The 26863-nt window shown below is 35.3% G+C and overlaps 1 protein-coding gene across 1 annotated transcript; it reads left to right on the top strand.

Moving 5' to 3' along the window:
* Positions 1-3974: 3974 nt before the first annotated feature.
* Positions 3975-26762, top strand: LOC128895122 (mucin-2). Its single transcript, XM_054157396.1, has 10 exons — positions 3975-4380; positions 17945-18379; positions 20577-21504; positions 23388-24059; positions 24543-24858; positions 25380-25450; positions 25544-25737; positions 25819-25946; positions 26031-26207; positions 26295-26762. Exons 1-10 carry the CDS (start codon positions 4284-4286, stop codon positions 26472-26474), a joined length of 3198 nt encoding a protein of 1065 aa, XP_054013371.1. The 5' UTR covers positions 3975-4283; the 3' UTR covers positions 26475-26762.
* Positions 26763-26863: the final 101 nt, after the last annotated feature.

Genomic DNA, 26863 nt, shown 5'->3' with positions numbered 1-26863 from the left:
TAAATAATAACGTCACACCATATTTCATTTCATAATGTACTCATCTATGGATTATGAAATAATAGAATTTAATTATAGACTCGTATCGCTACAGATTTAAAAAAAAAAAGGCAGCTTGTAATTTTTTTGAAACAGTATACGTTATAAATTAATTCATTCTTAATCTATTAATAACATGCAGCAGCAAACTAGCATCATGTGCTATATATCAATTTTAGTTTCTAATACATTTCGTTTCCGCTACTCACACCGATTGGATTTGCAGTACCTAAATCTTTAATAATTCTGCTTAATATCCAAGAAACCAAATAAAAATTACTTCTGTAAAAATTTACCAAATTGTTAAATTAGCTCGTCTTCTTTCAAATTTTATCAGTGTTAGCTGATTTTTAAAATTGTTTACAGTACACACCAAACAAAATGTCATCTATCAATGTATTGTTTACACTTTTCATTAGCCGCTTCTTTTATTTATTCATCACTAAATGGTGTCTATATTCAAGAATAACAAAGGAATTGAGATGGTTACGATCTAAGTGACCTGTACGTATTAAGCAACTCAGCTTCGCTAATTCCAGCTAATGTTCTCCTTACGGTAATAATCTAGACGTTATTAGAGCATTGTCGTCAACTTCATTGCGTCATGGTAGTACTTTCCCTAACTGTCCCGACCTTCCTCGTTTTTGTTTCCTTCAGAGTTTATATCTGGTTTCTGGCCGGATGTGAATCAGTTCGAAATCGACGGGAACTCCGATTCGTAAAGGTCGTCCGCGACTGTCAAGGGTTAACGAACGTGTTGCAACAGGATAAAATCGACTCTGAACAAATATTTGCGAAGGTCCTGGCGAAGGACGCGCCCATGTTATGACATTCTCGAGCCACATTCTTCGTGGTCCGAAAACCATCGACGAGACTGAGAAAAATATAGAACTTGTATTTCTGCTGCTTTGATGTAAATATGAAAAAATATCAGTATCAACGTTTGCGAATATAAAATAAAAGTAAGACGTTCGCCAGTCTCGTAAGGATGTATTTGCCATCTTCTGTGCTACAATAGGTAGTACTGTTAAAATTGAAATTATAATTGCTAGTTTGTGTGCATAAAAGATAATTTTAAGAATCATTTTAAGATATTCTAAAGATAATCTTTAATATAAATTAAATTACGAGTTGCAGAGAAAATTATAAATGCAGAGAGGTATTTATGAAAAGATAATGAACATAGGCGTCGAAATGTAACCTTGAAATAAATACATATGTGTGAGACTGGTGAGCAGTGATCTGGATTTTTACACGTATCATTTATCAAGCAGTGAGAAGAAACCAACGAGCTTTAGCAACATGACTTTCAAATGCCCATAAGATCGAAGATTATGGAATTATAGTTTGAAAGAAATATCTTTTAATACAAAATACAAGACCTCAAAAATAATGAATCAAAATTCAACATTTTCACGAAAATATCAATCAAAACTTTTAGTGTCATTAATCTCATAATTATTTATATCAACAACAACACATTCTAGAGTCGTTTACATACATGAAAAACGTTAAGCTTAGAGTGACGAGTATATAAAAATAATATTAAAAAAAAAAAAAGAAAAACGAGTCTGTGGTGTTAATATTTATGAAACTTCGGAGATTGTAAGCGGTGGTGAAATAACGACGAAGAGCTGAAGAAAACAAAGGACACCACACGTATGCATCTTCAATGTGACTCGAATCCTGATCGACAAACCGGATCTTCATAAATTTTCAATAGGAAATTACCCGCTTCGAAAATACTGACTCCAATGCGCGTAGTAAAGATAAATTTCACAGATCGAAACGATCACTATAAAGCAGCTTTGAATTTTGTTCAAAATTTTATACTTGAATTTTTATAGCTATATATCTACACAGAAGGTCCTTCCTAGTAGACAATAATTATGTGAGTACATCTATTAGGTTGTCCTAAAACTTTCTTCCGTGACTTGCATTCAGTTATTTTGTATGTCACTGTTCATATAAATAGACAACCTAATTTCTTCGATGCTAATATTGTAACAGTAGTGAAGCAAAATGAATCGTAGGAAATGCAATAATGTAACATTAGACAAAAAATATTATGTATGTATTACTTATTACTGAAATGGAAGAAACTTTTAGGACAACCTAATAGAAGTATTTGTGTACGTGTACTAATTAAAAGTAGATATAAATAACACGAACTAACACGAGTTCATTTATCTTGGACTACCGGTCTCCTCCTCTTTTAAACATTTACGTTTTTAGGGTTTAATAATACTACTTTTGAGTCAGGATATCCAGTCACACCTGTTATCATTTAACATTTTATTCTCAGAATTAAGGAGAACGTTCTATGAAACATGCAATGTCGCCTACTTTCAAGACACTTTCCCCATATGTCTACTACTGAAATAAAGTGTTAACTATCGTAACTTTCATTTTTTATACTGAAAATCGTACATCCGATATTGGTTAATCTGTAAGGCTTTTATAATATGTAAAAACTACATGAAATTTTTGAAATATATTAGAAATAATTTCTTTGGTTATAAGAATGTCTACATTTTTTTTTCCAACGTTTCGACTAAACCTGCTACTACCTCTGTTTAAGGTCAACATCTTCAACGCAAAGAACATAATGAATATTAATTTTATGAACCTGAGAAATACGTTCTGACTCTTGGTTTTTAGTCATATTAAAAAGGAAGAACTTAGAAATAATACAATGAAATATGATATAGTATTATACAGGATGTTTGATAACTGGTGGTACAAGTAAAAAGGGGGTAATTATACACGAAAAAATAAGCGGAAAATATAAAGTAAAATTGTTTCATGCGAGGCTTTGTTTTCGAGAAAATCGACTTTGAATTTTCGTCGGTTACGGATACACTTGATCATGTCTCGTTATAACGAATTCCATTGTAGATCATTGTTTCTATGGTGATTATCACAATTTAAGTTGGGTTTCATAGTAACGGAAAATTACAAACACGTAATAAAATAGAATGTTCAAGTAACCATAAAGTATATTATTACAGAAATTGCTGAAAATGTTCTTCATTCTGCCGAATACATACTTCTGCTCTTCTAATTAAATTTCTATGAACGTTTTCTAACGTATTCGATTCTTTTAATGTATGAAAGGCTATAATAATCTTTTCTTTTAATTGCTCGCAACTTGTGATTTCTTCAGAATACACAATTGATTTAATATGCCTCCATGAATAAAAGTCAAAGCAAAATTTCAAAGTCGATTTTCTCGGAAACAAAGCCTCGCATGAAACAATTTTACTCTATATTTTCCGCTTATTTTTTTTATATAGAATCATTTCATGTAGTATTTAAGAAGTTAGTTATACGATACATTCTAATGATACTTTCTCATGTAAAAGACAATAAAATCTAGACAAAATCATCATTTAAAACTGAGGAATCCAAAGGATGCCAGATGGGAACAGTTGATATTTGAAACAATTTTGTGCGATATGAATTGAAAAAATTACCAAATATACTTCAATACATACCTAAAATATTCTCAAAGTTAAAAAGATTCAGTAAATCTTTCTCTGTAAAAAAAAAAAGAAAAACACTTTATATTTAGCCTTCTAATGTGGTTTCCTTGTTCGAACGTATGCAGTGGCGCGTTTACCTTAAATCCCTTCTTTCGAAGGCTGCAAAAAAAGAAGTATCATGAACCCCGAAGGTCCTCGGGCGTTCGAATGATCGCCGATGGTTGCGGTCGACCTTCGCGAAGGTACAAGAAAGGTCGTTCCCCGGGGGCGTTCTCAAATTTTTGCTAAAACTCGTCCCTGGGATTTTTTCTAAGTACCACAGTTCCCTCTGGTTCGTTCGTCACAAAGACGTTACCAGGAGAGGCGAGCGTGCGAAGTGGCGGTAACAGAAAGGAGAGGGTAAAGATCTCGATGGCCTCGGCATGCCAGCTCCGCCTCGCGAGGCGCGCAGCCACCAAGTGAAAGTGGGATTTTGCTTTCTACCCGTGGCCAGTGACAAACGCGCCGTGTGCTCGCGAACGTTTCGTTTACCAGTGAGGATGCGTTCCTCCGTCGTTCGTCGATAGAAACGTCGACGACGCACCCTAAAACGCTGTGAAATTCGCCGATTTTGGCGCCAGTTTACGATGACAGCGTTATTCTAACGATCCGGCGATCTGCCTCGAAATTTATTGTTAAATATTCAACAAAAAAGTGTTAACAGAGAGAGGTGTGAGTGTGTGTGCGTGTGTGTGTGGATCCGGACAGTGCCAGAGGAAGATGTCGAGGTGCAAAGCGAACGCTAACCGACCCGTCGATGTTATCCTGACGTGCACGCTACTCGTCTGCTCATTCCTCGCGACCGATTGTCAACAGGGTACGTTTCTATTATTGCACCGTTCTTCTTAAGACCAGTTAAGTCTGCGCACCCAGAGATCCAACGAGGGGGCAGCAACTAAAAATTAACACAAACAAATATGTCAGAATATTACTCGACTAATGATATATTTACTGATATTATATTCATAAAATTGTTCGTCGTGTACAAATGTTTACAGATGTTGTTCAAACGTTCAATTTAGATGATTAAGAACAGATTTATTTAAATTTTTCTATGTAAAATGTCATTTTCCTTAGGATTTGTTTTAAACATTCTCTTAAATATTTGTAAACAACGAATGTATGTCAAGAAAACCAATAAATTACAAGAGATAATCTCAAACTTTAATATTATAAGGTTTCATTGGAGTCCACTCAGCTGTTTAGTCGCAATCGTGTTAACATACACCCATATACACCCATATACCTACATTGATCGTAGATATCTTTATCACTGAAGTATCGTTCTACGACAGCAGGTTACTTCCACGCTTGCATGTAACAAAGTTTTAATGATTAAGAAACAGATATTTGCAGCAGTAGCAGAGGGGTACAATTACTTTGCATCCCTTCTGGGTGAGCAACTGATCAAGACGCAGAAATTCACGCTACTTAGAAATAAAGATAAACGTAATTCTGATGCAACTAAAAACTTCGAATGACAAATAACAGACAAGCATTTATTTGATAATATGATCAGTATGATTTAATATTACGCCCTGAAATTACGTGTCTTTAAGAAGCCATCGAGGATTTGTGCAGACTTAACATTTACTTCATTTAAAAGTTGCTTGATTAAGTATACAAATGTTTAACGAAGTTCTCGTAGATGTTTCTGTACATTTCCCCTGATACCTTCGAACAAAGGACACTATGCGCGATCCAAGTCCTGTACAACTTCTCCAAAAGTGCACAAAGAGTTTCCAATGATGTTTACAATGGCCAGAAATGTTGCTAAATTCGTTTGTTTAAAAATACGCGCGAATCCTGTTGGAACAATAGCGAATTATGTTTCGCGTTTCTACCGCCAAAGCACGCCCAATGGCGAACAATCGCGCGCAATCCTTTCACGGGTAAAGCCAGGTGAAGCATGGGATCAGAGGAAACGCGAACGTCCTCGTGGACGTGTGCGTCGCGAGAGATTTATGAGGTTTCAGGTTGCCACGTTTGAATTTTTACTGCCCTATGAGATACTCCTTCGGATTCCTCGGTGTACATTATATTGCCCACGTGATTTGTAACTACCGTTGGGCCTCCGGGGTTTATTCAACCGTGACCGCTGAAAGGTTCCGTTCAATTTTGACAACGTAACGGCGGGGGGATCGAGTAGGTGGTATTTACGTAATCGAACAACTCGGCGGTGTATGACTGTCACGATTCAATGGTCTTAGACTTTCTGGCCTAAGGAGTTACGCCATCTTTGCGGCGAACAAAAATTCATTTTTGTTTAGAAAATAATTGCTTCTATTCCTCAAAATTTATTTACTTAACCCTGGAATACTATGACGAGCTATTCAATCTCATTCTGGTGAGAAATTTCAACCGAATGTTGCAATTTATTTGCCATTCCTATTGCAAAGATTGGTAATAGATTATAAAGTAGAAAGTTGTTTGCATTATCTATTACATGGTTGATAGTAATTGTACGTAAGTAACATAGTTTTTCTTCCACTTATACTTCGTTTTTACTCATTTCCATAACACTAGTTTACAAAATAAAAAAAAAAAATGTACATTTAACGCCACAATTTATTTCTTATGTATTTTGTCCCACTAAACTCGAAAATCGCAAGAAAAAATTTTTCTATGGATAGGTTTTTTTTATATGAATTTTATCATTTTTTTTTTTTTTCATTTTTTTCTGACATATGTTCACATTTTAGGCCATATCTCGAGTTAGAAACGTCTGATTGGGTCGCACAAGACGCCATTTTAAAGGTAATCGAATTTTCAACAATTGCTTTTTACATTATTTTCCAATTGGTTCAATAGTTTAAATGTTATGATAGTAGCCAGTATATATGAGAAACTTTGATTTTGTAGGCTAAAATAGAACACGCATGTTTCTTCTATCACCATGGAAAAGTAGAAATTGTCAAATTACGTCCACTTTCTTATTGGTTACGTATAAATCGCACTTTTACGAAGAAACAAGCTTTTGTTAAAGAAAATCTATGGATAAATACCGGAGTTAGGAACAATTGAATAAAGGTACAAAAATCCTAATTTTACTCTGCTTTTGTATTTTCTTCCTACTTATATAGGAAACATTTATTTAATTAATTTCGATTAGAAATGGGTACCCATTAGTATGTCAGAACAAAATGAAAAAATTTATATAAAAAAAAACATATCCATAGAAAAATTTTTTCTTTCAATTTTCGAGTTTAGTCGGCTAAAATACATAAGAAAAGAATTGTGGCATTGAATGTACATTTTGGCTGTAAACTAGTGTAATTGATGTATACAGTTGCACTTGCACAAGCTTAGTATTGCAGGGTTAAAAGAATAAGGATATAATAATGTGACAACAACTCAAACTTTATCAAATTAATTTGAAAAATAATTTGAAAGCTGAAATCGTTCGATAACCCTTATTGTGGGGTAGCTCTTTCCCTTTTTCTTCCTCTTTTGGTCCACAACCGCAATAATTTCGCGACGAGGTCTCGCTCGGCGCATGAACGTAGATGTACAGATTTTAGGTACCGTTGGTTGCATGGAGGTTATGCGCAAATTCTCTTGAATCGTGATTACGAATAGCGCAATAATTCATGCAATCCGGCCTTAAACCTGCGAGTAGGATAAACGTTAGATGACCGTCGTGCAACGCTGAATAGTTTGAATTCGTAACCCGGCACGCAATACGCAATACAATAGAACCGCAATTCCATACGAGAGTTACGTACAACCGTGATAACGCAATTCGATCTCCATTGTTGGTCGCAATAACGAGACAGACTGCTATCGCTATTCCCTAAAATGGATGTACTAATTCGATATTGTGTTTGACACAAAAGTGAGTAAAATTGAGCGATTTGACGACGCGTATTACTCCTCCATTGGTAAATGCATGTACATATGTATATTGTGCACCAACCATCGCCAGCTCAACGTATGCGGCACTCTAAGTAGAAATGATTGATTGCGCCCTCATCGCGGTAATGAACGAAATGTATTCATACGTAATCAGTAATCATGATTAATAATTGGAAAATAATCAGACATGATTAACTTCGAAAGATTTCAAGTTACTGATTTATGATTGCAGATTGAAAATGAAGTTTATGAGTAGCGATTCATCTGACAATTGTGAATGACTATTGGAGAAATAATGCTCAACTGTAACCCACATCAGATCTCTGGATAACAAGAAAGAAAATATTAACCTCCTCACATATTAACCCCTTCAAATGTTAACCTCTTAGCCACATATGCGGGCGTTTAGATTTTTATAATTATAGTTACTGTCAATAATAAAAAAAAAAAAAAAACAAAAATTTGATAATAACTTGTTTACTACAGAATCTCTCGACAAGAGGAGTAAATATTTTATGGTCTGGCTGTACTGATAATGTTATTTCCGATGTACATTTAGAGATATAAGAAAAGCGTGAAGAAAAATCGTCCCTGAAGAGGTTACTCATTAAAAGAAGATTCTCCAATAGGGGGCAAGAAGTGGAAGATACACGTAAGGTTTTGATCATTCATTGAAAGAAATAAATTGAAATGTGTAGATAAACCTGTAAAAATTGTAGAAGTAAAAATTAAAATTTTGTTTTAATCATTAAATTGCAAATATACAAGAAATGGTTTCATATAACCATTTATTGAACAAATTCCTTCATATCTAATCAAATTTGAATGTAATTAGAGGCAAGCATTACAATTATTTATATGTAGGTATTAGAAAAATCACAATGATTGCTCACAAGACAACATCAAACGAAATCTGTAAAATTAAAAAATTTCAATTTACCTTTCACTTATCTTCCACTCATTCACCGAGTAATTGCATTAATAGAACTGTGGATTAAAGTAATCAGAGTAAAAAGTAAAAGGTTCGAGTAATTTGCAATGCAAAATACGCTAATGATAGTGAAATTGTTCGCGCTTCCGTTTCGAGTTAAGTCGTAGTCATTTCTTCTCAACGGCGTACAATTTTCCTAATTCCCATTGCTTCTATAAAAAGTGAACAAACCGGTACTCATTTCTTATACATACCAGCGATCCAAAAATAGTATTTCGGGTTGCCTGTAGAATGCAATCCGGCTGCGACGACCGCACTTTTTACATGGTTCTCTTTTTGAGCCCTCACCGATGCATACTGTTCGCAGAAAAATGACCAAACAAACTCACAAAGAAACGTAAACACGAGACAAACAATGACCGACCTTCCCGTGTTGTTTTTCATGTATGGAGGACAATTTTATGTTATATCTTTTTTTTTTAAATATATGTTTAGAGTCGCATCAACTACTAGTGGTTATTAGCGATTTAACATTGCTTAACATTAATTCTTGTTAAATAAATTCATTCACATTGTTGATATTATTTACCAAGAAAGATATTAAACAAAATAGAGACGAGTTAAAGAGAAAAGTTCAGACCTTGCGAGGTTAATTGTTTTTTAATCGCTTGATCACAAAGGAAGGTAAATGACCCCATTGCCGACAGAACAAGAATTTAATTTGATAAAAATAGATATTACCGACTACCAGATAAAAATGTTTGAGTGTAATATAGATCGTTGAAATGATTAAAATGTTTAGTTTCCCAATTGAATTAGTTTTGCAGTATTATCCGACTCCTTACATGAAAATCATAATAAAAAATGACATTTGATATTTGTAACAATTTAAAAAATATTAATGTTGTCTATTTTGCTGTTATGCACAACGTTCTTGTTAATGTGAGTATTACGATTCCCAGATACCTATTTTATAAACTAATCGATGGACAATCTAGAAACATATGAAATATAAATAAATGCTTTTACTCGTGATGTCTGAACTCTTGATCAATATATCACTTAATATATCAAAATAAAATTAATAAAATAGATAACAGATCGCTAATGGGGTCATCTACCTCATTCCACATTCTGTTTTTCTATTTTTCCTCACACGTTTACGATGCGTAACGTGTTATTGTTTCCCTATTAAAGACAATTAGCTATAAATAGAAATGCTAATCGATGCATTACGAGTTAACAGTAAATGTAAATACATATAACGACGTTCGTGTTGCAGATGAATGAGAATAAACGGCTCTCGCGTAAAGGATTTCCGTGAAATATGACTCGTAGCGTCGTATATTCCAGGTCTAGACGCTTCTTTACCACGCAGGATTTAATATTTGACTCATAAATGTCGTAATAGCTTGTGAGAATTCTCGTAAGTTCCTGAAACCAAGTTCATCGCGAACTGATTCATCGGATTGGGAAAATCCAAATTGTAAAGTAACAAACTAAAAACATCAGCGACCTGATTTGTAGTAGCGAGATTGCAGGAAAAGATTTAGGTTTAAGTGATTTAAAAAATAATTTTCAAAGAAAGACACTCATCTGATGTAATAACAATATAAATTATCTGAAACCAGTGTGCATTGAGAATAGTATCGTGGACATTGAGTTAAACTAGGTTTACGTAGCACAGTAATTTTGATCCATTCCAAATTTTACAAAGTTTTACAGAAACCATATATCCAAATTGATTTTTGTCTTAACCTTCTAATTAATTTTTATAAATCGACTTTGGCAATAGAAAACTGATACGAAATCTCCGTAAACCTAGTGTTAAACAGTGATGTGTATACTTTTTCCTTACATTTCTGCGAGGAATGACGTGAGTGTTGCACCTTGTATGGGAAATACTGATATATGGGAAATACTGATGAAATAAAATTTCCACGAACGCTATAAATAGTGTCATGGGATTAGTAAGGCGAATGATCTAGCTTCTTTCCCAGCTGAGTCATTAACCTTGAAAAAGAAACTTCTGTAGAGAAAGTTTGTGTCGATATGCATAGCGATATCGACGACGCATATTCTTTCACCTTGTCTATGTCTGCCACCGTATTTATCTAAATATCGTTAGAGTTTTTCAACGTCGTTATCGTTGTAAAAGTACGATACATACATTGATAAGTTCTTTAACGGTTGGTTGGTTTTTATTACACCGAGTTCATCTATCGGTGAATGCGATGATTTTGAAATACCGACCGTAGAGAAAGTTTCGCGAAGATCCATAGACAAACTGACATAAATAAAAGAAAACTGTTTGTGCCAGTTTGCGTGCAAAGTTTGCTACAAATCACAAACTCGAAAATGTCAGATTTCACTATGATAACCTAGCCTAGTTACGCTTGACGTCCTCCCAGAAGAATTTAGATTATATCTTAAATACAGTTTTCGAACATATTGTGTTCAAATGCTGTTTTATATACCTTCGGTGATGTGTCACCCTTCAACAGGACCCTAGACAGTAATATTTTTCGGAACTCTCATCATACAAATTCCAAAATAGCTATTAATTTTTCGTTAATTAGAATGTAGAAAGCATATAGGCTTCTAAAATACAAAAACAATTAGAATTCATTTAGCTTAATATCGAACGAGGAAGAGTAATTTTTAGTAACACGAGTGAGTTTTATTTATAAGAGTGCAAAGTTATCTAACTTGACTATAACACCAAGTGTACCAATCTTACACTTATTCGTTCTTCAAAGTCATTTAATTCTTGCTTTACATTACTTTCCATCTACGTTTGCTTACATATGCCTCTTCATAATTCCCTTGCATCTCTAATGAGGGAGTCATTTGGGGCCCACTGACCCCCTTATAGCTCGGGTACCTCGGGATTGCTAAACCCGTACTGTAGCTACAATCAAACACAGCTACAGCCTCTGAGGGCCTAATTTTCTGATCTGTTTCCATAATCATAATTTAAATGGTATCAGTGGTCTATGAATTTAGTGAACCTAACTCTTAAGTTATAAATCGAAACAGAGATCAAAATACCTACATACATGTAGAATTATCTAACGTGGTTTACAGAATTTTTGGGCTCCGAATACATCAAAATATTCTAAAATACATGAAACCAAAGATGATAAATTTCAGCTACCATCATTCAGAATGTTGAACAGTTTCTGCCTTGGTACTTTTGTTTATCATTCATTATGCTTGCATATCCCTTTTCATAATTTAATAGCTACAATCAAACATATCTACAACCCCTAAGGGCTGGTAATATAAATAAATTCTAAACGTATTGAGATATTTTCCGTTGTTTACTGAGGCTATTTTCTCGAAGTCAAGTTAAATAATTGTTCAAAATGAAGACAGAATAACGAAACTTTAAAAAATTAATCCTTATGTGGGTTAATACCGGTCATTTATGAAAAGCACGTTTCGAGAGTCGAATTTTTTTTTAACGAGCCACGCTTCCTCTTTAGGCGTCGTTTTCACTAGGCTTGTAGGCCAGAAAATGGCACGAGCGTGTGGTTTCGTTGCGTGTATCGCGAATCTCGCGCCTTTTACATTTTTACGCTGTATAGGAAAAGTCACGGTACAATAAGCATGGAACGTGTTATTTCAAAATATCAACACGATGGAGTTCGCTGCGTGCGTGATGCCGACAGAGAAAAAGAGACAGGGGCGCGAACACGTTTTTAATCGATCTGAAATCGTGCGAGGTCACGACAATCGTTTATACGTTTACGCGAAGCGAACGGATAAAGGCTTGGTAAATGTAGCAATGCTATGCGATTCTAATAGACGCGATAGAAGAAGCACAAAGTCGATTGTGTATTTATGCTACTTTTAATTGTACCTATTCTCAGTATCTGATATACGTAATCTGAATGTACAGTTGTACCGAGCAGTGAAATGCACGTTAACGTATTCATTCGCTAACAAATTCTTCGGTTCGAAACTGGGTAAAAGTGTTCTCTTGATTGGGCAAATAAATATTCATTAAACGAATCATTGCATGCGTCTGCGCGGTTAACGATGAAAGTTGGTAATTTCACGGTTTCGCAGGTACGCGAACGGAGTTACAATAAGGAAACTACCGTAGAAATTGCGAGCACGAGGGCGCTTCCATAAACACTGATTACGTAGAGAGCAGGCTACAGAGACGAGGAAATTAATGCATCGTTATGATCTTTAGCTACTCCAATACGTGTGGCAGGTGTTTCTCGAATATTGCATCTGGAGAGAAAGAATCTGAGAAAATCCCTGATCTTATCCTGATCCAGTAAAATTTTAGATTTGATTTGTGTATCATAAATCCAGTTGCAGCCTCACTTATTAACACGTTTGTTTCATTTCTTTTACTAGGTATCTATTTTCCCTTATCATATTTGTTTCGTTATAACATATCCTTTCATTATTTTCACTTACTTTCTCTGTTCTATATTTGACGTGATTCTATCCGATCAATTCACGATCTATTTCTTCGTACATTATTTATTTATTTACTTATTTTTTATTTATTCGTATACGAAATTGTGTAAGCAGTATGTAACACCTTTTTCAGTCTCACAATTTTTTACAATTAGTAAAAATAAATAAATCAATCAAAGAAGTATCAAGAGATAATAGGAAGGAAAAGTACAGAAACATTATTGGCATTGAAATAAGAATACGTCATCAAAACAGACCAATAATCAATAATAACCAGTTATCGGTAGAGTAACAGGTTTTAATAAGTAGATAGAATTTAAGAAATCGTACGGTGCTGTGGAAAAGCTGTTAAGAATTTGTGTGAACGTAAAACGTATATGTCGAGAGTAGGAGCGATCAAGTCGAAGGACGATCGAAAGGAGAACGGCTGCACTCGGCCCATTATTTACTACTTCGTTGCCTAAGCCTGGCACGCGTGACTTCTCGCTCCTTTCGTGCACGTACACCCGTTAGAATTCAACCAGACACTTCCTGCTGTCCCGATCGAGAAAGTATCGAACAAGTTCCACTGAAAATACGAACTGGTATTTGGTCGCGTAAGCGACTTGGCATTGCGTCAACGTTCGACGTGTTTATCAAAAATCGATCGAGACAACCAAGAAGCGATACTTATCGACAGGAAAATCAGAAATTTTCACTACACTAAGTAACTAGCAAACAGAGTGAAAGTCTTGCATTTATTAATTTTTTTCTATATCTCTTTTTATATTAAACAAAAATCGTTGAATGTCTTCCTTAGTAAAAGATTTTGTTACGGATCTATGTCGTAAGAAACTTTCCTAACAAATATATCATCCGTATTCTTAGATGTATACACGTTGACTAAATTCTAACGAAAATGATCGACCTAATCGGAAGTACAGGAGATAAGAAGGAGTAGAGAGGTTGACAAACATTTCTCTTTTCTTTTCAAAAATTCTTTTTCAACACATTGTGAAATGTCGATAATTGTACAACTTCGCATTCTCGATATTTCATAGAATTTTTTAGATATTCATTATGTTATGAAAACTCATAATTTCTTTAGTTTCTACTTATTAAAAACTAGTTACTAGATTAGAATTACTTTAATAACTAATTTCATTCTAACGCGTTTGCGATGTTATCGTTTCCAATAAACAACGTTGACGATGCGATGCGTTTAATAGATTCCATTGGGTATCGTGCGTTGGAGTGATTTCGATGCGTGGCAATGACATCATCGCCGAGCTCTAAACGTTCATTCACTAATAAAGAAAAATAACTGTTTCAGCTGTGTACTTTTGGAAAGTGACTCCAACGTTTCGTTAACATTGCAACACGATCTCGAACCGCTGAGGAAATATTGAGAATAGGTGTATGCATTCACAGCGATCCGTGATCCGAAAGAAATTGCATCAACGTGAAATAGGATACGCGTTGCTTTGCGCCGTGTTATTTCCGTCGACAGTTGATCGCGTGGTACTTCTCGCCAAGAAATCACACACGTATAATAACTAGTCTGAAGTATTTTATGCACTCGTGACCTATGCTGGCATGGAAAACATATGCAAAACGTAATGTAATGTAATAATATGGCGTCAACTTCATTTTTTGCAAGACTTTTATAAGGCGTTCTGTTCCAAACTTTCTATTAAGTTGAATTTGAGTATAAAAATATTAGTATTTCATTTTACATAAGAGCATATATTTTGTAAACATGTACATCTAGCACATGTTTTTTTTTATTTGCAAACTCCCTGTAATACAGATTGGAAATTGCAGTCTTATTTTGTACTTCACGAACTTTCTATCAACCTGAATTTCAAAATAAAAACATTAGTATTTCATTTTGCGTAAGTCCATATGTCCAACTCTGCACATGTCTAGCACACGTTTTTCCTATTTGCAAACATCCTATAACACAGATTGGAAACTGCAGTCTTATTTTGTACTTGACGAACTTTCTATCCGCCTAAGTTTCGATCTAAAAATATAAGTATTTCATTCCACGAATAAGAACATGTACTATCCGCATTTGTTTTTCATCAATCCAAACGATATAAATACATAATGTCCGCGATCTAGCAGTAACGTAACAATTTTCACCGCGACTAATGAACCGCAAACATTCGATTTCCGGGGCAACCACGAGGAAAGTCGAAGCAAATTAACTTCCTGCGAAATAAACGACAGAACTTCAACGCGTACCTCTCGATAAACGAGACCCAGCGAATCGGACTTGAAAAGCGCAAGTGAACTTTAGTAGCCTGGAAATGAAGGAACAAACAAAAAGTCAAACCGTACGCGGAGAAACGGGTTCTACGAAACCTCGCGCGATTAACGCATTCGTGCAGCGTAAAAACCTCGCCTTAATTTATATTCGCGCTCAGATTTCGAAGCCCTCGAAGCCTTGTCGATTCCATCGCTGGCACGCCCACGCCACGGAACTATTCCAGTTACGAAACCGACCGCAGATATAATCCTTTTCGAGGATATCTCGACCATTGTTACCGCCTGAAATTTCTCGGTCGTGCTGCCCGCGGCGAATTATTTATTGTTATGTATGCGTTACAGTTACTACGCGGACTGAGTTTAGCTTTTAAAACGGCATTTCTAGCTGCACCTCGCCTCTCACGCATTTACATATTTTGCATGCATATGTAAGACTGCACTACGTTATACGAGTTATCGTTATTAAACGTCTTTATATGTACGGGGTGCCCAGTTAAATATTCAACGAACTCCACCCACGCATTCATCAGATTCTTCTCAACGAAAAATGTCATACGAAGTGCAGGTGTACTTTGGTTCGTTAGTCGATTACGAAGGAATTAGGATATTGAGAGTATTTATGGTGAAACAAGTATTTACTTTATTCTACTGTTGTATACCAAATTGTCGACTTTCCATATGTTGACAATTGTCTATACGATAGAGCACTTCTATTTAATAGCATACTACTTTATAGCTCATACTAAAAAAGTAAAAGTTACTTTGAGTGGCCATTTCTCAGAACTTGTTTGAGCTATTGTATCTAATAGTACCAACTAAAAATCTGCATGGTATACGAATACGCTTGTGGCGGTTATGGCCAAGCACGGAGAACGTAAGCGCTGGCATAATTTTATATTTGGGCATAAATATTCCAGAAACGGCAGAATTTCGTTCGATTTGAATTGACGTCAGTTTTATGCAAAATACTGCATTTTTCAACGTTTCTAAATTTCAAGTTACTTTGCTTCTTGCTTGGTAAATATTTATTTTCTTGGTCCAGAGGTAGGGAACACTTTTTGGTATTGCAAGGCTCCATAACAGTTCAGGAATTCTTCATGAGGCTGTGTAGAGAATTTTGATAAAACGATAAAGAGTCTTCATCTAACAATAAATATAAATTAACGTATTTATAGGAAGTCATAAACGGGATAAACAAGTACTTGACCTATGGACCAACCAAGAAAAATGAAAACACACCTGCAGATTAATAACGAATACATTAATAATAATAAAAAGTTAATTTTTTATGATTTAGCTTTCATAATGAAGACTTTTTAAGTGGTCCTTTTTAAGTAAACAAAGAGTGGAAATAGTTACCAAACAAATGTAATCAATACAGCATCCAAGTGGAAATTTACTTACTATAATATTGAAAATAGGAAATTATGTTTAATGAAGAAAGCTACCAATTCAAAAGCTGCTTTACAGAAAACAAACAACGAGAATTTCATAAAAAAAACTAACTACAGCAGACTTGCATTCAATCTGCCGATAACCATTTCGAGGACTTCCTATAAAAATAAACAACTATACATTATTGAAGTACAAAAATGGCAACAACTTCGAAACAAGGTCAAATAGGCCACGCATGTGCAGATTATTTTTTCATTGTTTCGTATACTCTATCACTGAAGTAACAGCAACACGTTATGAAACCCACTGAACATAATGAAATCCTATGCAAAACATAGAAAAGTAGCAGAAATAATACAAGCGTACCTGAACTTACATAAAACATTCTTAACGAAAATTAGAGCTTGGGTAAGTACCCCACGCTCAAATTATGCTTGTTTTGCCTACTCCTACGTTCCAAACAAGTGAAAATCATTTCTTCGTTTTCGATAAGAAAGTTTCAGCCTGGATGCCTTGCACACATAAGATAGGAAAGCGGAGCGATGCCTTTTTTAATCGAAAGCCAGACCACGAATGCGATTACGTCCAACGCGATAGAAAATGTCGTTCGTCACGGTTACTCTACCGTTTCCTCGTAATCAATTCTCACCTTGCCCGGCACTTAATTACTCGTTTATTGCCTCTCGACTAGCGATGGACTACATTCGACCTGTCTAAGTTAACGAGCGCGAAAAGAATGATTATTTAACTGCGTGTGTCGTGCAAAGGAGCGCAAACGCATTCAAGACTTTGTTTACAACCGAGATTTCCACGAAGTTGAGAAAACGAAACGGAGTCTTCCTCATGCAAACGGCATTACAAAACACGGGGGAAAACAATACTGGAAAGTGCGTTCGCTTTCTTTCGGAAACAATTCGGGACAGTCTCCCACGGAACGCGATATTTAACTCTAGGACAGCTCCTGGAGTCTTTAGAAGACGTGATCTCAGAATTGACATAAAACTTTGTTACTGTTTCAAGCTATTTCGTTTTTTATTGGCTACCAGTATTCAATCATTTTCAGTAGTGCATAAGATAGAAATAAACTTATATTAATGATGTAAACAAAGTCTTACAATATTACATCGAGTAAAATTGTAATGGCATAAAGATGCCTGATGTATAATAAAGAAAGAGTTATAACGAATAAAAATTGATGCACTGCAAAGAAAAAAAGTTTGTATTAAGAAAAATAAGAAAATATTCTCGTAAGTATCAAAAAGATTGACCCTATATCCAATGAAATTATCCAAAATGTACTGAAATTAAAAAATTCTAAACGACAAAGCGTTAATATAGACAGAGTTTATCTATATTATTAATATGTCTTTACTTTTTATCTAATGCAATTCTGAAAATAACTAAATACATGAAGGCTTGCGTTACAGACTAGGAGTAATTTGATTTCCATTTATTTGCACCAAGCTTTCATTCTTTGATTAAATTAATGTTCCCTTTTTATTTTAAGGGACGGCCGTGTCTTGGGATAAATTTTCACGGTTGATACCAACGAATTCGGTGTACGAACAACCGGAGAAGAATGTCTCTCCCCCCAGCAATCCAGGGGAGCAATTTTCACGCTCCTTGGACGAGAACAACGTCATGGAGTCGTCGAAAACGAACGCGAAGAACGGTGGACATGAGGAGTTAGAAGACGAAGAAGTGTACGAAGATGAGTACGAGACTGAATCGGATCCGAAGAAGGATACCGAAGAAGCGAAGCTCTCTAAAATCACCGACGGCGAGGCGAAACACGAAAATCCCCTGGTACCCTTAAATTCCAAGGCAGGAGAGACGTCCAGAGATGAAGATTACGTTGAGGATCCCTCAACGAGTCAGTATGACGCGTATTATTACTACGACGATTACGAGAATAATAATCGTTCGCGATACGAAGCTGTAGGTAAGGATAGCTAATTTGTCTTGCCTCTTGTTGACTTGTTAGACGGTATTTAATGCGTTCCCTAATTGAAACCAATTTTCAATTTTGGATTAAGGAATTTTGGAATTAAGGAATTGAAAAATCAGAATGTAAAGTTTTAATTTGTTGATACTAGATGACTTCTGTTTTGATTATTCAAAACGGAGAAAAAAATGTATTGTCCTTCCTCAATGCGCTTTCCTTTCCTAAAACATCCGAGCTTGTATAAATTAACACACAAGTACACACGCATTATTGAAATACTTGTTACCAACAAATTTTGAGGATAACGTTAAAGTAAAAGTGCATTTTGACTGAATTTATACTCAATTATTAAAAGCGCCTAATTGGTATCGATACCTGATATGTTTATTTTGGAGACTGGCTAAAATTTATCGATCAATTTTGTAGGATAAACTTCCTACTATAATTGCTCCGTTACCTTACGGTTTCTTTTTAAATGGTTGCGTGGGCCAGAATGAATTATTCAGCTACTCGAAGAACAGTTTCTGGACATTCTTAAACATCTAGTTAGTAAACTTCCGTTATATTGTACAAGTTTTATATAAAAATAATATAAAAATGGTAATGTGACTTATTGTTTATGTATCTGGTCCGTTTGAAAGTTATCATTTTTACATAAATTGTCACATAGAATATTATTAATGACTACAATTTCTTCATATCACCATAGTATTATAACTTATAAATACACTTTCAAAGAAATTATATCGTTATTTTCGACAGCTGTACAGATCAATGTAAAGGCACAGAAACCTGAAACGACAATTTTGCTATAATAAATACAAAATATAAAGGTTACATATTTTTTCCTGGTAATTTAAAAGAATCTAAAAAGAGTGCAGCTGTCACATGAAACATTTTTCTAGATCTTTTGCAATATAAACGTTATATAGATATAAATAAAATACATAGAAAGGGTAACGATGTTCTCAATATTGCTTCCTTTTGTTAGAAACATAGAAATTATTTATCAACGTTACTCTCTTACGTGACGAGCTGTAGATTTGATCCATTATGTGACTAATCATTACAAAACAACAAATTAGAATTACATTGTGGTAGCGAATAACAATATCAATGATAACTAGAAATGCGAGTAAAAAATTACTGAAATCGATTGCACCTAACGACAACGTGAAATCATCGTTTATCCTCCGCGAACTACAATCCAGTCCGCTTTGTGTCGCCATGATGTAACGCAACAGTATCAAATAATTATCATCTTTCTAAACGCGTTTCTTATTGCGTAAGTGTGTGTCGTCATTGCGTCGCGGAAAGTACCGTACGTGTGAGAAAGACATGCGATGATCATGCGCCATTTTAACGTGCAAATTATTGTTTTCCCAAAATTAATGTTCATGTTCAAACGCTTCATTCAACGGAAGAAATCATTTTTTCATAGAGAAAATTGATATTTAGAAAACAACCAAACTACTCAAAGTTCTGTGTAACTGTAACTTCCATAATTGTTTTATGTAGAATGCAAATTATAATGGTGTAACATAGAATTAGGTTTATCGACAAAAATTTGTAAATATTCCAGACTAGAAAAATCAAGTAAATTACTAGAACACGTCTTTTATATTTCTGATACATTTAAGATAATGCCTACAAAACAATTATGTACGCTCTATACATAATTCTTCACACGATTTTTATAATAAATAAACACAGTAATAGTACCAGTAAAAGATGTTTCTTTAAGATGTTCTCTAAACAGGATACTGGTACTACCTGAAATTGAAGATTCTGTACAATTTTTCTGTATTATTTGTGTAAAATTTACTACAGTATCGCACACTTCTAGTAGCATGATCTCTTCTTCTTAAAAATATACTAGATATTTCCTTTTAATCATGCTGCCTCCAAACATACTCCATAAAATCCTCTTCTTTAAACCTATTGACTCAAAGAGTCAACATATAAATTTCTAAACGGTGGAACGATTTATTGCCAGAAATATTATTCAAAGTACGTACTTTGACTGCATATCTGCAATATTGATCATTAAACATTTCATATCATCAAAAAAAAAAATCCCACATATATCAACATTCTTCGACCCTGAAAGATTTTCCTAAATTCTAAACGAATTGGCGCTTTCACCTGTGTTTGTGCCACACAAACCATCGTAATAATTCTAAAAATTCTGCAGCCAACACAGACGTCCTCGACTACCCAGACGCAGAAGAGGAAGAGAAGGAGGAAGAAGAAACCGCCTTGAGAGAGGCAGAAGAAGACAAGCACCATTCCTCTGAAAAAGAAGAGGATACGGACTTTGTTAGCACGGTAGGTTCGAACAATTCCACATCGGATCTTGTCGAAGAAACAGACCTGGACACTCGAATCACCACGACGAACGCTGAGGATGGTTCGTCGATGGAGGGTAGCGACAAAACCTTCTCCTTCGCGAAAGCAAATTCGTCGGGGGACAGTTCCATCCTAATCGGTGAAGCAGTAGTGTCAGTGGTGACGACGAAGAGCGTCGTAAACGGCACTATATCCTTTCCAACGTCTTCTCCGCCAACCACCACCGAGCAGGTTGCTGCACCACCTTCCTCCTCGTCCATGATGACGACGGAACAACCTGTGACGGATGTGACAACCGAGGACTCCTCCAGGATCCTGGCATCCGTCCAAACCAGTCGCAGCATTTCCGGCGCGCGTTTCTTGCCATTCCCTGTGATAGATCGCGTAGAGCCGATCAACCCTAGCGCCGAGAAGAAGACGTCGTCGCCGCCAGAGTCCACGGAAAGCATCATCGACAAGCTGGACAGGGTTCAATCGGAGCTGTCCAGCGGCTTCCTCGCCGGGGGTTTCAGAACTGCTGGTAACGCGCTCCAATTGGACGTTCTCGGCGACAGGGATCGTAATAATCGACGAAGGTTCACTACGACATCTAAGACACCGGTTATTAGTAAATTCGTGCCTCGTCGTTATAACGATAAGAGAACCGACCACGGTACCGCCACGCCGAGACCACGGATAGAAACGACGCTTGATAGTCTGGAAGGGCTTCTACCTCGAGATTACCTTGCAAAGAGTCCTGGTTCGATTTCTGCACCCTCGAAAATTGGATTCAGGTTAGAGAGTGTTTTACAGCATTCTTTTTAATGTGAACTTGTACGGGGTGATTTTATAACTTGGGCAAATAGCAAGGTAACGCGCGTACCTATTATATTTCTTGCTACATGTATCTTTGAAATTAACCCCTTCCCGTGCCATTTAGCTCGTCGAACCTCGGGCCCAAGCGGTAAGCATCGGCGCGCGCTAAACAGACCAGACTGATGCTTGTAAACAATCGCAATACCCAAGTATCTCGTCGCGAGTCTGACTTGCTAAAGTACAGGAAGGGGTTAAATGAGAAAGCGGCAACTTATTTACAGGGTGTTCAAAAAAAGCATTCAATATTTATATGGCGTATAGGGCACACTATACTGAGTAAAAAAGCTTTAGTAAACATTGGTCCAAAGGTCAACCGTTTCTGAGATATAAACATTTTTGTTTGGTAGTATCATGAAAGAGCACTTAAACACGGTGTTCGGTCAAAGGTGGATTGGACGTGGTGGACCAGTTGCATGGCCTCCTCGATCCCCCGATTGAAATCCTCTGGACTTCTTTTTATGGGGATATTTAAAAAGCCAAGTGTATTCCACGCCGATAAATGACTTAGAAGTACTATGTAACGAAATCCACGATGCTTGTCAAATAATTCGACAGAAATGTGGGATTTTCGAGAGAGTTCGCGAGTCTGTAAGAAAAAGATGCCAAGCGTCTACAGAAATGAGCGGTGGACACGTGGAGAATCTTCTATAGATATCGAAAACCCAGTAATAAGTCAATCATGATACTAGCAAACAAAAATGTTTATATCTCAAAAACGGTTGACCTTTGTTGTTTACTAAATGTTTACTAAAGCTTTTTTTACTCAATACAGTGTGCCCTATACGCCATATAAATATTGAATGCTTTTTTTTGAACATCCTGTATATAGTTAAATCCCTATTTCAATCGTTTTCACCGAAAAATGCGGTGAAAGCATTGTTAATTGTAATTGAGTTACTTAAATAAAAGTTTGAAATATATAGGTCAGTGTGTTGAAGCATGGAAAACAAAAATAATACTTGAAACTTACTGTTTTATATTTGTCATATTCACTTTTCTGCATAGTTGCATCTGTATACCAAACAAGCTCTTGAAAGTCATCGTGAAAGATTTAATCATCTTGTGCCTTCAACTACTTCTTCATTGAAATGAAACTATTGATGAACTTTAGGAAAATGTAGAAATCATACTACAAAGCTACGAAGATTTCGAAAGAATTATGAGGAAGTGGTTAAAGCCACAAGATGGTTAATTTTATCCTGCCTCCTTTCAAGAACCAAATAAAACACTAAAATTCAAGCAGTATTATTAAATTATAATTAATTAGTGTTAGTGGATATCTTTTACAATGACCTTTTTTCTAATTTCAGCTATTCTTTATTAGCATAATATAAATCGACTAACATACGATATTTTTAAAGAAAAGTACAGATTAAACTACACTTAGTGCAATATTCAACGTAACAATCAAGTAAGTTTATTTGAGTCCATATTTTTCTGATGTTAATATTTGTCACACAGACTACAGTCTCTATTAATAAGAAATTAAAATGCCATATTCTGAGAGTAACTCGATACATCAAATAAATAAACAGGTTTGTTGAAGATTGCACTACTAATTTCTATACAATATTCGATTATGGAAAAGTCAGTTTTTACTGTGTTGAGCTATGAAGAAAGGATGTCATTTATTTATGAAACAACATTTACAATCGTCTAGGACTCTTTGTTACTCTGATCTATTCCATCTGCGTAAGAATTCTGTGATTTCGCGTTAAACTACTCAATTTCTTCTTTGAAGAGCCTTCATTTTCCTTATTAAAATTGTTGCGGTAAATAAAAATTGATTAATCCTGTTTAGATGGCCCACAAAAAGCACAACGATGTCTGTAGCGACCACAACTCAACTGACGACTACTACCTCCGCTTCTACTACGAAGAAAGCAAAGCCTAACGTTGCCATACAAGACATCAGTGCCTTTTTACCACCAGGGTATAAACTGAAAAAAGAAGACGCGCCTGTCACAGAGAGCTCCCTGTTGAGCGAAATTCTAGCAAAATCTAAGGTTGATATTTCTTCGTTATTACCACCTGACTTTAAAAAGAAGAACGAAGGAAGTTCGACGGCGAAATCTGAATCGACGACGACGACGACGACGACGACGACGATGAAACCCGTGGACGTTTCATCTGAAAAATCCCCTGAGAAAACTATTCAGGATCTCTTCGCAAAATCCAAGTTCGATATTTCGTCCTTGTTGCCGCGGGATTATGAACAAAAGAAGAAGAATGCCACTGATGTGGAAACAAAGACCGTCCAAGTAATCGTTCAGAATTCGACAGAGTCCGATGTACCTGCAGTAACAGAGTCCATCGCTACTACGACGATGAAATCAGGCGGTTTAAAAATTGTATTTCCAAGCAGACCAGGAGGAAGGAAACCTATTCATAAGATCACTACGCCACAACCACCTCGGGGGGATGCGCCTGGCGTCGCTGTCACGCCAAAAATACAAAAAGGATGGCCAACTAGGTGAGATTTTAATTATTAACATTTTCGTAATTATATAAGTAATTATATAAGTGACACATATAATGTTATTAGATGGGTGCCGGATATATCCGGCGTTCGTAGCGAAAGGATCAAACAATTTAAATTAACAATTTAAGGTTCTAATTTAACACTTTACTTTACGTCTTTTTGCTGTGACAAGCAATATTTTCTTATCTATTACTGACTGAGATAGAATTGTACGTCCCCATCATTATATTGAATTACGAAATATTATATAAATATTAATCGAAGAACGATTCTAATAGACAAAATAAATATTGTATAATACTATTATTATAGAAACAAAAAAGAACATTATTAAATTTAATTATATGTTCAAACGCTACCAGTCGCTAAATTGAACAAAAATAATGTTCAAAATTGTAATCCAAAGGCCATATCCAAATTTTAAATTAAAAAGTACATCCAAACTCATATTAAAATTAAAAAATCAAATTATAGAGCTACTACAGAATTTACTGGATGGCCCACTCCTTCGACGACCCCAATCTCGATAGAAAAATTGTTGGAAGCTGCGCGTACTGCGACCATTTCTTCCTTAAACGCGTCGCTAATCCCAATAACAGAAATAACATCGAGCACCTCGACCACGACAACCACGACAACAACGTCTAGACCTACCACTCCAGGAATTTGCGAGGAAGAATGCGAAGTCGCTGGAACTATAAGGATAATCGGTAACGCGACCTGGGTACCAGAATTACTCGATCGAAATACTCAAGAATGGCAGAAACTTGCCAATGAAATTGAACACGAGGTACTTTATTCATTCTCTTATTAAATATACAGGGTGAACCACGTAACTTATACACCTTGATCAACTCGTACATTATGGTAAACTTTTGTACAGAATTACGAACGTTATAGACGCACTTGCGATATCGATAGTACGCTAAGTAAATTGTCGAGAAAGAAATTAAAAGTGTTAAGTATAATAAAGGTTTTTATTAAAAAGTAAATTAAACTGAAAACTTTTTTATTCAAAATTCTATGTTCTTCGATATATTAACATACAAAATCTATTTAATATAATTCTATTTAATAAATTCTATTTAATATAACGAAATTGACCTTGAAATCTTTAAAATGCATATACCTACAAAAGAAACGTATGCACTGCATAATGTGTCTCTTCAAATCATGCAACTTTTACATAAAAAGTGTATTCGTACAATGCATGAGATTTGATTAGAGTTAATCAAAGCTTGCAATTTGTGTGGACCGCTCTACATTATATTCTCCATATTTTCGTAACATTTCCTCGCTTTTTCTCTGTAGATGAACTTCATATTTTCAAAATCGTCGGTCCTAACGAAGTGGTACAAGAAAATAAGGATTGATTCGTTCAGGTAATAAGGATTCAGAGTATCTATCTTCGTGCAAAAACTGTTGCAATTGCAATAGTAAGTTACATTTTTAATCGATAAATGTACGTGTTACAGCGAGGGTAGTATACTGGTAGACTACTTTATCGAACTAGCCAACTTGGAACAGATAGTTAACACACAAGAGTTGAAGGTTATTTTCCATGATTCATTGCGAACGTACAATGCAAACAGATGGAACGATACGAAAACCAAAGGCTCGATCAAGCTAGGATCATTTACAATCGATCCGAAGTATACGGACTTCGTGGGTACGTTACGTTAATCGTAGATATTTATTTTATCAAATTAATAGGTTGTTCAGTAAAAAAAAAAATGATTTCTTTTTCTAGTAATACCTAAAGTTACTACTCCCCGGTACATTGAAAAAGACGATAAATTATTCCCACAATGGGCCATTGCTGTGATCGTAATTGGTGTTGGTGGATTACTCTTCATCATTATATTTGGCGTCTCAGTTGTAAGTATATACGCTATTTGAACAAACATCAAAATGCTAATATGTATAAGATTAACACCCACTGCGATGTACTTCGATGTTTAGCTGGTGAATCGGCACAATACTTCGAAATTAAAGCCATCTGTGTCTGCAATTTACGAAGAGGAAGTAGCAAAAAATATAACATCTCACAGATCTGACTTCTCGAAACCGGTACATACAATTTGGACCGACCCAGACGTTTCTTGGAACGACAAGTCTTTTGAATCAACCTCTAATAAGGTAAAATTCCAAAAATACCTCGTGTAATCTTGTAGGTAGTATATTTTTTATACTTGCATAACTACATTATTCTTTTGTAATGTTAAGGTACTCGTTGAAAAACCGTTTCAAGACAACAAAAAATATAATATGTACGATAGTTGGCGATCCGAATGGAATGGCTACAATTATTACAACGGATCTCACACCAGTAGCAAATACGGTGGTTACGACAGTACGACAAATTTGTCGAGTCGTCATCATCCTGATTATGACACGAATTTCTAAAGTTGACGGTAATAAAGCAAAATTTCTACCAACACTACTTTTATTTAATTTATTCGGTGCCTTAAGTAAATACGTCGTAGGGATTTACCACGCTGTCACGTATATTTTGCTTAAACAATGAAAAGTACCATTTTATAAAATAATCGACCATTTTACATTACTTTATCTTAGGATTCGCTACACTTATGTATAGTATTTTGTATAGTTATTACTTAATATTGAGTAAATAGTATCTTGTATTGTATTCCAGAAAATTGTTATTGAACAATTCGATCAGTTTTACCGCTCTTATTATAGAAATTTTGTTTATTCTAGTCAAATAAAAAATGATCAGTGACGTAAAGTGAGTATTTAAAAATAACGTAATATTTTTGTAATATAAACATGTT

This window comes from Hylaeus anthracinus, unplaced genomic scaffold, assembly GCF_026225885.1.
Source record: "Hylaeus anthracinus isolate JK02 unplaced genomic scaffold, UHH_iyHylAnth1.0_haploid 4, whole genome shotgun sequence".
Lineage (NCBI taxonomy): Eukaryota > Metazoa > Arthropoda > Insecta > Hymenoptera > Colletidae > Hylaeus > Hylaeus anthracinus.
The sequence above is the reverse complement of the archived record's forward strand: the minus strand, read 5'-3'. Positions and strand labels throughout refer to the sequence as shown.

What these genes read in the sequence shown, in the direction of transcription:
- LOC128895122 (XM_054157396.1), top strand. Translation starts at nt 4,284, where the DNA reads ATGTCGAGGTGCAAAGCGAACGCTAACCGACCCGTCGATGTTATCCTG. An exon ending in CAAAAAGGATGGCCAACTAG is followed by an intron (nt 24,060 to 24,542) that starts GTGAGATTTTAA and finishes ATCAAATTATAG; the next exon opens with AGCTACTACAGAATTTACTG. An exon ending in TTATATTTGGCGTCTCAGTT is followed by an intron (nt 25,947 to 26,030) that starts GTAAGTATATAC and finishes TTCGATGTTTAG; the next exon opens with CTGGTGAATCGGCACAATAC.